This window comes from Mustela lutreola, chromosome 10, assembly GCF_030435805.1.
Source record: "Mustela lutreola isolate mMusLut2 chromosome 10, mMusLut2.pri, whole genome shotgun sequence".
In the NCBI taxonomy this organism is placed as follows: domain Eukaryota; kingdom Metazoa; phylum Chordata; class Mammalia; order Carnivora; family Mustelidae; genus Mustela; species Mustela lutreola.
Genome location: NC_081299.1, coordinates 27612322 through 27624316, shown reverse-complemented (window position 1 = coordinate 27624316; position 11995 = coordinate 27612322). Strand labels below are relative to the sequence as shown.

General features: G+C 50.5%; 1 protein-coding gene across 1 annotated transcript; it reads left to right on the top strand.

Moving 5' to 3' along the window:
- The first annotated feature begins 8904 nt into the window (after nucleotides 1-8904).
- Nucleotides 8905-11645, top strand: LSM10 (LSM10, U7 small nuclear RNA associated). The gene is made up of 2 exons (XM_059135366.1): nucleotides 8905-9206; nucleotides 10888-11645. The coding sequence occupies exon 2, from the start codon at nucleotides 10911-10913 to the stop codon at nucleotides 11280-11282; it is 372 nt and encodes a 123-aa protein (XP_058991349.1). The 5' UTR covers nucleotides 8905-9206; nucleotides 10888-10910; the 3' UTR covers nucleotides 11283-11645.
- The last annotated feature ends 350 nt before the right edge of the window (nucleotides 11646-11995 follow it).

The following is an 11995-nucleotide window of genomic DNA, read 5'->3' as shown; positions in this document are numbered from 1 at the left end:
CTTGCTACCTTTGTGTGCTGTGGGCTTATCCCATGTGGCAGTGTATCCCAAGGAAACGGTTTGTTTGATATGTACCCTTTCCCCCCCAGAGTCTTACTCTGCCACTCAAGTGTTCTTGTCTTCTAAAGAACCAGCCTCCCCCCAGCATGACGCACCATGACATCCATCTCCACTTCGCCCTCAGTGGCGGGGCAGAGCCTTAAGTGGATAGGATACGTGGGAGGCACGCATGCTGTGCCACTTTCCCTTCCCAAGACCAGATGAGTTACTTCCCCTGGCAGGAGGCCAAGTCTAATTAAGATCCATGTAAAATCTCCCAGGCCAGGGCTGCCCTAATTGCTTCAGGAAGAAGCATTAGCCCTCCACCTCATGTTCATCCTGGACTGAGTAACTGGCAAGCTCAGGGCCAGCCAACATCTAGAGGTCGAGGTCCACTGAGTCCCAGGGAGGTAATATCCAGAATGGCAGAAGGCAAGAGAGAGACAGAGCTGAGCTGGTCATTGCCTGAGATGGAGCCAACCAGGTCCACCAGGACCACTCGGGCTCCTGACACTGTGGCAAGAGTGGAGGCAGACATAGTTCTGGAACGTGAGGGCCAGGGAAGCTGTCCTTAGCATGCCTAAGGCATAGCAATTGCATACAGAAAGATAAATCACCAAATGAACTTGTGTTGCTTCCTCCGGATGACAGCTTCACTTCTTACCTGGAGAAGCCCACGGAAGGTGGTCTGGGGAGGAGAAGCAGATCGCGGTGTAAGCTGCTTGTTACAGTTTACAAAGTACCCTCTGTCTTAGTCTCTTTTAAGCAATCTGGCCACCAGTTGGCATGGCCTGAAATGGTGACAGAGGAAAGGAAAGGGTCTATCCTGTTCTGAGCTACAAACCCAGACTTCACCGCCTGCTCCAAGCCTGTCCTAGGGCCTTGGAGGTGGGCCACCAGCTGCCGAGAAGCAGCCTCCTCCCTTTACCTCTCCCAGAGCCATGCGGATGATTTCAAACGTGTCTGTTCCCTCAGTAAATAAACAAGATACAGATCTCTGGTAGGGCAGCCTTGTGATGAGGCAACCTCTGGCTTTCATGTCTCTAGACTTGCATAGATATTGAGAAAAACAAGTTTACCTGCATGGTGGTTGAGGGCAATCAAAGAAAGGAGGCAGGAGGATGCAAAGAAAATGGAAGCCAGGGATTGCTCTGGCACAAACGTGCACTGGGTACTGACTGGGTACTAACATCACATCAGTGTTCGTTTGAAACTAGCCCCTGGGTACAAGGGTGTCCCACCACAGTGCCCAGTGCACTTCGGGGGAAGGTGTGCCATCGTCAGAGTCAGGACACTGGGCTCTGGCCCCAGCCCTGCCCCAAATTCACCATGGCCTCTTGGGCAGTCATTCTCACTAAGCATCGGTTCCCTTAGCTGGAAGAAAGAGAAAGAACTCGTTCGCTGGCATAAAGCTGGCTTGCCCAGATACAGTGTTGAGTGCACAGATTGCTAGGCCCTGCCCCAGGTGGGAGCTGAGAACTAGGAACTTATACCCAACTCCACTGGGGGTAGGTCTGCTCTCTCTCAGCTCTCCTGGGACTACCCTCTTTTCAGCTGAGTTTCATACTCTTCCATTCCTGTACATATAGTGTTGGCATGCCCTAGATTATGGACAGCAACTTTCTAGAAAGGTCTTTTTTTTTTTTTTTAAGATTTTATTTATTAATTTGACAGAGATCACAAATAGGCAGAGAGGCAGGCAGAGAGAGAGGAAGGGAAGCAGGCTCCCCGCTGAGCAGAGAGCCTGACGCGGGGCTCGATCCCAGGACCCTGAGATCATGACCCGAGCTGAAGGCAGAGGCCTTAACCCATTGAGCCACCCAGGTGCCCCTAGAAAACTCTTCTGAATGAAAGTTCTTTGATGGTTCCCGGAAGAAAGATGTAAAAAGTGAGAGTGAAGGGGAGAAAGAAAAGGGGGAAGGGTGTATTTAGCTCTCAGTTCGAAGACTAAAGCCCCCCCCATCTAGTCCACATATGTATCTAGCAATTCCTTTATTTTTTTTTTAAAGATTCTATTTATTTACTTGACAGAGAGAAAGAACAGAAGCAGGGGAAGCGGGAGAGGGAGAAAGAGGCTCCTCGCTGAGCAGGGAGTCCAATATGGGGCTTAAACCTAGGACTCTAGGGTCATGACCTGAGCGGAAGGCAGACGCCCAACTGACTGAGCCACCCAGGCACCCCATGTAGCTAGCCATTCTTTTTTTTTTTTTTTTTTAAGATTTTTATTTATTTATTTGACAGACGGATCACAAGTAGGCAGAGAGGCAGGCAGAGAGAGAGGAGGAAGCAAGCTCCCTGCTGAGCAGAGAGCCCGATGCAGGGCTTGATCCCAGGACCCTGAGATCATGACCTGAGCCGAAGGCAGCGGCTTAACCCACTGAGCCACCCAGGCGCCCCTCTAGCCATTCTTAAAGGTGAACTCACTTCTTCCACCCAGCATGGTTACCAGATCCCAGAGATCCTCAGGTGTAAACAGGGTCACAGTCCTTTGTCCGCTTGCACCTGGATCACGGATTTATATCCAGGACAGAAGCCAACTTAAGCTGTGGGAAACCACAAAAAGAGAAACGCAAACTTTAAAAAAATATATTTACCAGAGTATCTAATCATAAAGACCCAAATTAAAATCTGAAAACTAATACAACCTTTACTTGACCTTCACTCCCCTTTGTATTATGCCCTGGATAACTCCTCTTCAGCTGCCAAATTCCTGGACAGCTGGCAGGAGAGGGAGTTAAGGGAAGTGTTTACCAGGGTTTGGATTAAGGAAACACCATCCCAGCTGGATCTTCCCCTCAGAGCTTTGTGACTTAGTGTGAAGTAAATTCTCAGCCTTTTCAACTCACCCTTTTCAAATGAGAATGTCAAAATGCACTCCAAGGGTCAACGGAAATTCCTCCGAATTCTTTAACACTTCCCCCCACTACACACACACACACACATACACACACACACTACTTGTTTTTGGCCAGTGGTGACTCTGCTGACAAAAATAACATTACCTTCTCTGTCAGTTCCCCAAACTACATGAAACCCCCGTTGCACTGGTCATGGTGAAGCCGCTCCACTGAGCTGGGGGCAGGCCCGGGACACCTAACCCCGGAAGCGCACATCTGCCCATCTGCTCAGGTCAACTGCCCTCCTCTGTCTTTATAAAAATCTCTCACTTCCTTTTGAAATGTTGGGGCCTTATTGGGCATTGAAAAGGGGAAGTCATGGTGTCAGCCAAGGACCTGTGACACGGGTCTCTGGATGTCCTAAAAGCCTCCCAGCTTCAGTTACAACTTCTTCCTGTGCTTTCCTTCATCTCTCCTCCCCACTTCAGCATATCTTGTATCTGTACCCTTCCTTCCCTCAGTCACACCCAGCCTTCTTTCTGCACGTCAGACTGCATCTGAAGGGCTGCTGAGGTTGAACTCCCAGCCAAGCTGCTCCCACCCACCCCTTGGGCCTCGGCTTCTCCCTGGCGGTCCTTGTTCCGCTGTTCCCTCAGCAGCACTCGGGCTTCCCAGCTGCCTCCCCCGCCCCCTCCTCCAGCTCCTGTCACCACACAGATCCTTCTCCCTTCTCCTCCAGCCCTGAATTCCCCGACTCCGCCTCATGCAATGGCCTGCTCTCTTCCCCACTCCCCTGGACCTCTGGAAGTCTTTGTGGCCCTTCTAAACTCCCATTTTCTTCCTAAAACTCTCTGCCCTTTGGCCACAGTGGCTCACATCCTACTTTCTGACCACACTTCCCCTTTCTCCCTCAGTGCCTTCTGACTGAGGATTGCTCTGCATGGTACAGATGTTGCTGTAGCCGTTTTTAAAAGTCTGTCAAAATGGCCAGGTCAGGAGCATGTCGGTGGCCCAGTCGGTTGAGCATCTGCCTTCAGCTCCAGTCCTGATTCAGGGGTCCTGGGACTGAGCCCTGGGGTGAGCTGCGCTCTCAGCAGGGTGTTGCTGTTCCCTCTCCCTCCACTCCTGCCCCCCTGGCTTTTCTCTCTCTCTCTCTCTCTCTCAAATAAATAAAATCTTAAAAAAAAAAAAAAAAAAAGGCTCTGTCAATTGCCAGATGGCCCCTATTTCACTCCCTGCTTCTCTCCCCAGTCCTCACTCTTCCTCTCCTCTCCCTCCTCACCCTGCTCCTCCGGACACAGGCTCTCCTGTGCCCTGCAGCACCCGAAAGTGTTGACATCACTTTCTTTCCAAAAGGCTGTTATTTTCAACTATTAACTCGGACATCTCTGTGACCCCTCTCCCCGCCGGCACGGCAGGCTCACTTTCCCTGAGACCTTTCACACCACTTCATAACGCAGTGTCCAACACTGATGTCATTTTTACTTATTTGGTACATTTACCTTGCTTTCAAAAGGCTGAAGAAACTTCTAAAATTAAATATAATAGAGGGGTGCCTGGGTGGCTTAGTCGGTTGAGCGCCTGACTCCTGGTTTTGGTTCAGGTCAGGATCTCAGGGTCATGACACTGAGAGCCCTGAGTGGGGCTCCATGCTCAGCAGGGAGTCTGCTTCCTCTCTCCCTCTGCCCCTACCCCAGCTCCAGCGTGTGCTCTCGGTCTCTCTCTAAAATAAATAAATCTATATTTTTTTAATAAATCTTTTTTTTTTGAAGATTTTATTTATTTGACAGATAGAGATCACAAGCAGGCAGAGAGGGAGGCGGGGCCGGGGTGGGTGGGCAGTGGAGCAGGCTCCCCGCCAAGGAGAGAGCCTATGCGGGGCTCAATCCCAGGACCCTGAGGTCATGACCTGAGCAGAAGGCAGAGGCTTTAACCCACTGAGCCACCCAGGCACCCCTATAAATAAATCTTTAAATGTAATACAGAATAGGATAGTTTTCCATAGAAAGGAACTAGAAACAATGTAGAAGTTACCAAAAATCCTAACACTGGACTCAGACGCCTGGGAGCAAGGGACTGTTGAGGGGTTTGGCACCGGGTGCTGACTTGGAGCAGGGGACCTGGGTATTGCCCTCTCGGGATTCTGTGATCCTCTGACAATTAGAAACTGAACTAGAGGGGCATCTGGGTGGCTCAGTGGGTTAAAGCCTCTGCCTTCGGCTCAGGTCATGATCCCAGGGTCCTGGGATGGAGCCCCACATCAGGCTCTCTGCTCAGCAGAGAGCCTGCTTCCTCCTCTGTCTCTCTGCCTACCTGTCTGCCTACTTGGCGATCTCTGGCTGTCAAATAAATAAATAATCTTAAAAAAAGAAAAAGAAACTAAACCATACCAGCTCATCTAAAGGGAATAGAGACATTCAAGTCTCCTGAAATGAAGGCAGTTCAAGTGGACCCAGCACTAGGCTAGGTGTTTGGCTGCAAAAAACTGAAACCAATTCCGGCTACTTAACTAGACAAGGAATCTACTTAAAGGGCTTTAGGCAACTCACAGTTGTCAGGAAGACCAGAGAAGCGTGAGAGAATGGCCAGGAGCCAAGGAAGGGCACCAGGAGCCAAGGAAGGGCAGGGGACTCCAGTGCCAGCAGCAGCTTTAGCAACAGGCCTAGGATGGTACAGGCACAGACACAGGACCTGAACAGTCCCTGCTGGCTTAGGTCGCAAGCCCATGCCATAGCCAACAAGGATCAGAGACAATTTCTGGCCCTTAAATTATCTGTAGTAGGAAGCAGAACCCCACTTCCCACAGAAATGCATAGAATGTCAGATTCCTCCAAATGTGAGGAAAGGAATTTAATTGGCTGAGCAGCCAAAAAATGAGATAGCCCCTACAGGGTCATCCCACCATTTCTCAAGATAACCAGCATTACAATTTAAATCACTGAGGGACTCCTGGCTGGCTCAGTCAGAAGAGCATGCAACTCTTGACCTGGGGGTTGTGAGTTCAAGCCCCAAATTGGGTATAGAGATTACCAAAAAAATAAATAAACTTTAAAAAAATTTCTTTAGGGGCGCCTGGGTGGCTCACTCAGTTAAGCATCCAACTCTTGATTTTGGCTCAGGTCATGATCTCAGGGTCCTGTGATCAAGCCCTGCCTTGGGCTCCATGCTCAACAGGGAAGGAGTCTGCTTGAGATTATCTCTCTCCCTCTCCCTCTCCCTCTGCTCCTCCCCCAGACACGTCCACTCTCTCTCTGTCCCTCAAATAAATAAATCTTTTATCCATTTCTTTGAGAGAAAGAGAAAGCACAAGCAGAGGGAAGAGGCAGAAGGAAAAGCAGACTCCCTGCTGAGCAGGGAGGCTGACATGGCGCTTGATCCCAGAACCCCAGAGATCATGACCTGAGCTGAAGGCAAGACACTTAACCGAGTAACCCAGGCACCCCAATAAATAAATCTTTAAATCTTTAAAAAAAAAAAAAAAAGACTCTGTTAATCATTGGTTCCTCCTCTTCCCACCTACACTCCAGATCTAATCAGCCTTCAAAGACTCGGATTAACTTGTTTCAGTCTCGAACATTCAGCCCTTCTTTCCATTCCCATGACACCATCTTTATTCAGATCCCTGTCACCTCACCACATTCATAACCAGTGTTCCTCCTATAACTGGTTTGTAGTGTGAAGCATTTGGGCCTCCTAAGGCCTTCTCTGTCTCAGCACCCAGGAGACTAGCTGGGGAGGAAATAAGATTCACATAAATAAGTATGGTGAATCTGCATATGAGAAACATACATAGAGCAAGCAACATGTGACAGGGGTTAGGGGAGAGACATCGCTCCCAAAGTGGGTAATTACTATAAGGTGGGTAATCGCTTCAGAAAGGTACAGCAACTAAGCCAGGCTTCGAAGGAGAGATTGGACTTAACAGCCAAGGATAAACAAGAGGGGATCTAAGGCAGATGCAGCAGGATAACAAAGGCAGAGGCAGGAGTGGAGGGCTTGTCTGAGTTGCTGAGTGGCTACGTCTACCTAGAGAGGAGGACATCGGATCTCAAATTTTAGTGCGCATTATTGGATGTTAAGATTTCCGAGCTCCGCTTCTGATTCTGTGAAACAAAGCCTTCCATGAAAGCAACTTGTTCCCATACCACACTTTAAGAAACACTGCTTGGAGGGCTTGAGTAGAGAACCTGAAAGAGATCCAGCTGGAACATGAGTTGGAATCAGATCAGTGTCAGCCCTGGAATCTTTTCTGCTTGTGAATCAAAAGTTTTCTTAGCAGGTAAATTATGAGATCATAACTGTATTTTGAATCCATTCATGAGTGGACCAGTAAGATGGTTTTTATTATGAATCAAATGAGAGAAAGAAGGCCTCAACTGGGTTGGCAAAAGTCAAAATGAAAAGGCAAGTAAAGGGAGACCCTTATTCCAAGAATTTGCAGGGCTCAGTGACTGATAGGGGCAGGGAATCAAGAAATGATCAAACTTATCCTGCTTATTCTAGGTGCCTAATTTGAGTAGCTGAAAAATGGTGGTAGCAACCACAGAAGTAGAAAAATTCAGGGCAACAACCAATTTGGGAAGGACATAAATCTGTCTTGTAGACATGCTGACTTTCAAGTACTACTAAGACATGTGGGAATAACCATCAGACAGTTGGAAAACGGAGTTCTGCAGAGCAGTCTGGGCTGGTGTGCTAGGCAAGAGACTCAGGACATAGTAGTAGGCAGCATGTATAGACATGACCAATTAGAGAGGGAGGCTGGGAATACAGCCCCAGAGAAAGCACATATATTAGGCAGCAGGAGAGTGAGGTTTAAAAAAGGAGAGAGATGGAGAAGAAACAAACCAAATGATACAATGCCCCGCGGCGGGGACGAGGGAGGAAAAAAAAAAAAAAAAACACTAAGGAGGAGAATGGTCGAGAAGTTGGGAAAAGGACTACCCTCGGAGAACCACAGGTATAGAGGCCTCCTCAAGAACTTCAAGTGTGAAAGGTAGGAAAACAAGAGTAGCTGGCATGGAGGACAAAGGCAGATTCTACTTTTAGAATGAGAATAGACGAACTGTGATCTTTGGCGAAAGGGGAAGCCTCCTGGGGGAGCTGGAAATCAAAGAGAGTGAAGGAATGAAACAAGCCTAACTCCTATGGAGCCAGGTGCTTTCACCTATGAATGAAGGTCCATTCTCTGAGATAGACACTACCTTGTTTGTTTGTTTGTTTGTTTTCTGACAGGGAAATTGAAGCTTTTACCATGGCTATAGAGGAACCTTTGAAAAATGTAAATCAGATCACATCACCCCCTGCCCCCCCTCCCCATAGCCTATCATTGCATTTCTAGTAATACCTGAGGAAACCTGGGCACAAAGAGGATGATTCACTTGTGGACAGTCAGTTAGCAGGCAGCAGATTTGAAGCTAGGCACTGCCTCCAGAGCCTGCACGCCTAACCAGAAATCCAAATCCCTTACCTTGGCTTACAAAGCCATAAGTACTCTGGCTCTTGCTTCCTCTCCCACCTCTTGGCATACCACTGTCCTGTCTTACTGGCTTCTCCGTTTTCCCAAACTGGCGAGCACATTTCCACCAGGTCCTTTGCACAAACAGTTCCTTCTAATCGCGGTGCTCCTCTCCTAGTTTTCACAAATTGGCTTTATGTCATTGATCTCAGCTCAGAAGTCACCGTCTCAGGACATCCCTGATCATCCAATAAAAAGCCACCCGGCCACTATCACATCACCCTATTTTAATTCTCTGAAGGACTTTTATCATTTTCTTGTTAGCTTTCGTACGGAAGCCCGCCCCAAGCAGATTTATGGATCGCCAGGTCAGGGAGCCGATCATCTCCTTGGTCACCGCTGTGTGTTCCAGAGCCTGGGAGGCGGCCTGACGCACGGAGGAGGCTCAATGAGTATTTGTTTAAAGAATGAATGGCTCCAGTGACGAAGACACCCCAAGACGCAGGCCCGGAAACGCCCGAGCGCGAGCGTGGCGCTCGCGAGGCATTCTGGGGGTTGTAGTTCCGGGCGCGTCCGCCGTGGCGCAAGCATACGTCGGCCGCGCTCTCTATGCACCGGTAGGACAGAGCGGCCCGGCTGTTGCCATGGCTTCTCGGTACCGCCGCGGGAGGGAAGCGGCCACGCGAGGCGCCCGCTAGTTTGGGCGACGAGGCGGGCCGGGAAGCGGAAGAAGTCCGGTGCTGTGGGTCCCGGAGCCTGGGGCGGAGCTCGGGGGCGCCCGGAACTCCGGAGAGCGGCGGCGAGCCGGGGAAGCGCTTCCTTCCCGATTTGCCGAGTAGAGCCCATCTCCCCACGCCCACCCCCACTGCTCCGTGAGTAAAGGGTCGTCACCATCCCCATTTTCCCGCTGGGCTGACAAGCTTGAAGAAGCTAAGCGGCTTGCCCGAGGTCGCTCACCTAGGAAGTGGCAGAGCCCGTCCTAGAGCCCGGGACTGCCCCTTTGGCGTCCCCCCATCCCCGCCGGGCAACCCCCAACCCCACCCCCACCCCCACCCCGGGCAGTCCTTACTGTCGCCGGAGTGGCATTCTGGTGAAGCCTGGGTGGGGTCTTTACACTCCTCCGGCTGGACGCCCCCGTCGGTGGTGTGGTCTGGGTTGCCACACTTAACGCCAGCTCTGCACAGCCTGGGGTCGGGGTTGAGTGAGGTCTCGGGGAGGAAAGTTCCACCACCTTACACTGAGAGTCTGAAAGGAGGGACTAGATAAGACAGAGTTACATTCATATAGCATCAGGACGTGATGAAAGCAAAGGACATTCCGTGTGGGGAGATTCGGTTAGCCTCGTTTAGCCTCTGGTTTAATAGATGTGGAAACAGGTTCAGAGACATTAAGTAACTAACTGTCCTAGGTTTACAGGGTTTGTGGGTGGAGTGAGGATTCCAACCTACTTTTCTCTGCCTTCAAAACCTGTGTGCTTTATATGCTGCCATGTCGGGGGGGGTTTTTGTTGTTGTTGTTGTTTTCCACTTTACCAAAATTTCTTCTTCCATGGTGGCTGCATGGTGTAGACCAGTCATTCTGGGAGCATGGGCCCCATTCCAGCAACATCAGTGTTAACTGAGAACATGTTAGAAATTACCATTATTCGGCACCACCTTGGACCTACTAAGTTTGAAATCTAGAGGGGAGCCCAACATTCTGCAGTTTAACGAGTCCTCAGGTAATTCCGAGACACCACACCAACATGTGAGAACTACGAGTGATTGATGTAGGGATCATGGTAAAGTTCAGATTCTTTCAGTCTGGGGAGAGATCAGGGATTTTGCATTCCTTTTTTTTTAAAGATTTTATTTATTTTTTATTTAAGAGAAAGAGAGCGAGAGAGCACAAGCAAGAGGAGGGGCAGAGGGAGAGGAGGAAGCAGACTCTGCTCTGAGCAAGGAGCCCGATGTGGGACTTGATCCCAAGACCCTGGGTCCTGACCTGAGCCAACGGCAGCCGCTTAAGCAGCTGAGCTGCCTAGGCCCCCCAGGATTCTGCATGCGTAGCAAGCTCCTAGGTGATGCTGCTAGTGCTGGTCCACAGATCACACTTTGAGTAGCAAGGTTGTAAACTACACCTTAGGCCCCACCCCTGACTGAATGAATCAGACCTTTTGGGCGGTGGCAGCCAGGAAAAACCCACCAGGTGATTGAACATGCAGCAATGTGGGATCAGGAGTCAGGCAGTGATAGATTTGAATCCCAGCACCTCCAGGCATCAGCTGTGTAACCTTGGGCAAGTCACGTCCCATCTCTTGCTCATATTTCTTTATTTACAAGATGAGTAGAAGTAATTGTTGGCTTGCCTGGTAGTGGAAGGGTTCTGTGAGACATGTGCAAGTGTGAGACGTGTGCAATCACCTGGCCCAAAGGGTGTTCCACAGACACAGAGATTGGGGAGCCTGGCCAGGCTGACTTGGAGAGATCTGTGCCAGAGCCTGGTGGAGGGGAGCTCGCAGTTGTAGCCCCCAAGCCTGCCACAGCTCCCGTCTGTGTGCTCCTGCTCCCACAGCCAGCAGCTCTGGGCATGGAAGCATGGCGGTGAGCCACTCGGTGAAGGAGCGGACCATCTCCGAGAACAGCCTCATCATCCTGCTGCAGGGCCTCCAGGGCCAGGTGACCACCGTGGACCTGCGGGATGAGAGCGTGGCCCGCGGCCGCATAGACAATGTCGATGCTTTCATGAACATCCGCCTAGCCAACGTCACCTACACAGACCGCTGGGGACATCAGGTCGAGCTGGATGACCTCTTCGTGACCGGCCGCAACGTCCGCTACGTCCACATCCCTGATGACGTGAACATCACGGCCACCATCGAGCAACAGCTGCAGGTCATCCACCGTGTGCGCAACTTCGGCAGCAAGGGCCAAGGCCGCCGGGAGTTCCCCTCCAAAAAGTACAAATGAGCCTTCTCTTCAGCTAGCCCCTGTCCTCATTCAGGTTCCTCCAGAGTTCTACTGAGCCAACCCCGCCTGCTCCCCTCCCTGCCTAGAGCCCAGGAAGAGAGCAGGGCCGGCCCAGAGACCGGGGTCGCTCAGACAGACACCCCCGTCACAGCTGCCTTTCAGACTCACGCTGGGATTCTGCTTATCTCTCTGTGGCCTTGATCATTTACACCGGGATCTGATGTACGGATTGCGGGCCTCTGTCAAGTCGTCCTTGGCCCTCTCCCGGTGCAGGTTTTGGAGCGTACTCAGACTCAGCCACCCCTGAGTGTTCAGGTTTCTCACAGTTGTGTTTGCTTTCTCATAAAACTTGGATATAAACAAGTCCATGCCTCGTGCTTTCCTTGATGTGTGCTGGGCTCCGTGTGGGTCCAACGTGGTAGATAGTGGACTTAAACTTGGGAGCACACTGGAATCCGTCGAACCACATTAGCTATTCAGATTTAATTGGTGTGGGGGTATAGTCTGGACACTGGGATTCTTTTTAAGTTTCTCAGGTGAGAGGCACCTGAGTGGTCCAGTCTTTAAGCCTCTGCTTCAGCTCAGGTCATGATTCCAGGATCCTAGGATCAAGTCCCTCATCAGGCTCCCTGTTCAGAGGGGAATCTGCTTTTCCCTCTCCCTCTGCTGCTCCCTCCTGTTCCTCTCTCTTTCTCTTTCTGTCTCAAATAAAA

Coding starts and splice junctions, on each gene's coding strand:
- LSM10 (XM_059135366.1), top strand. CDS start 10,911: ATGGCGGTGAGCCACTCGGTGAAGGAGCGGACCATCTCCGAGAACAGC.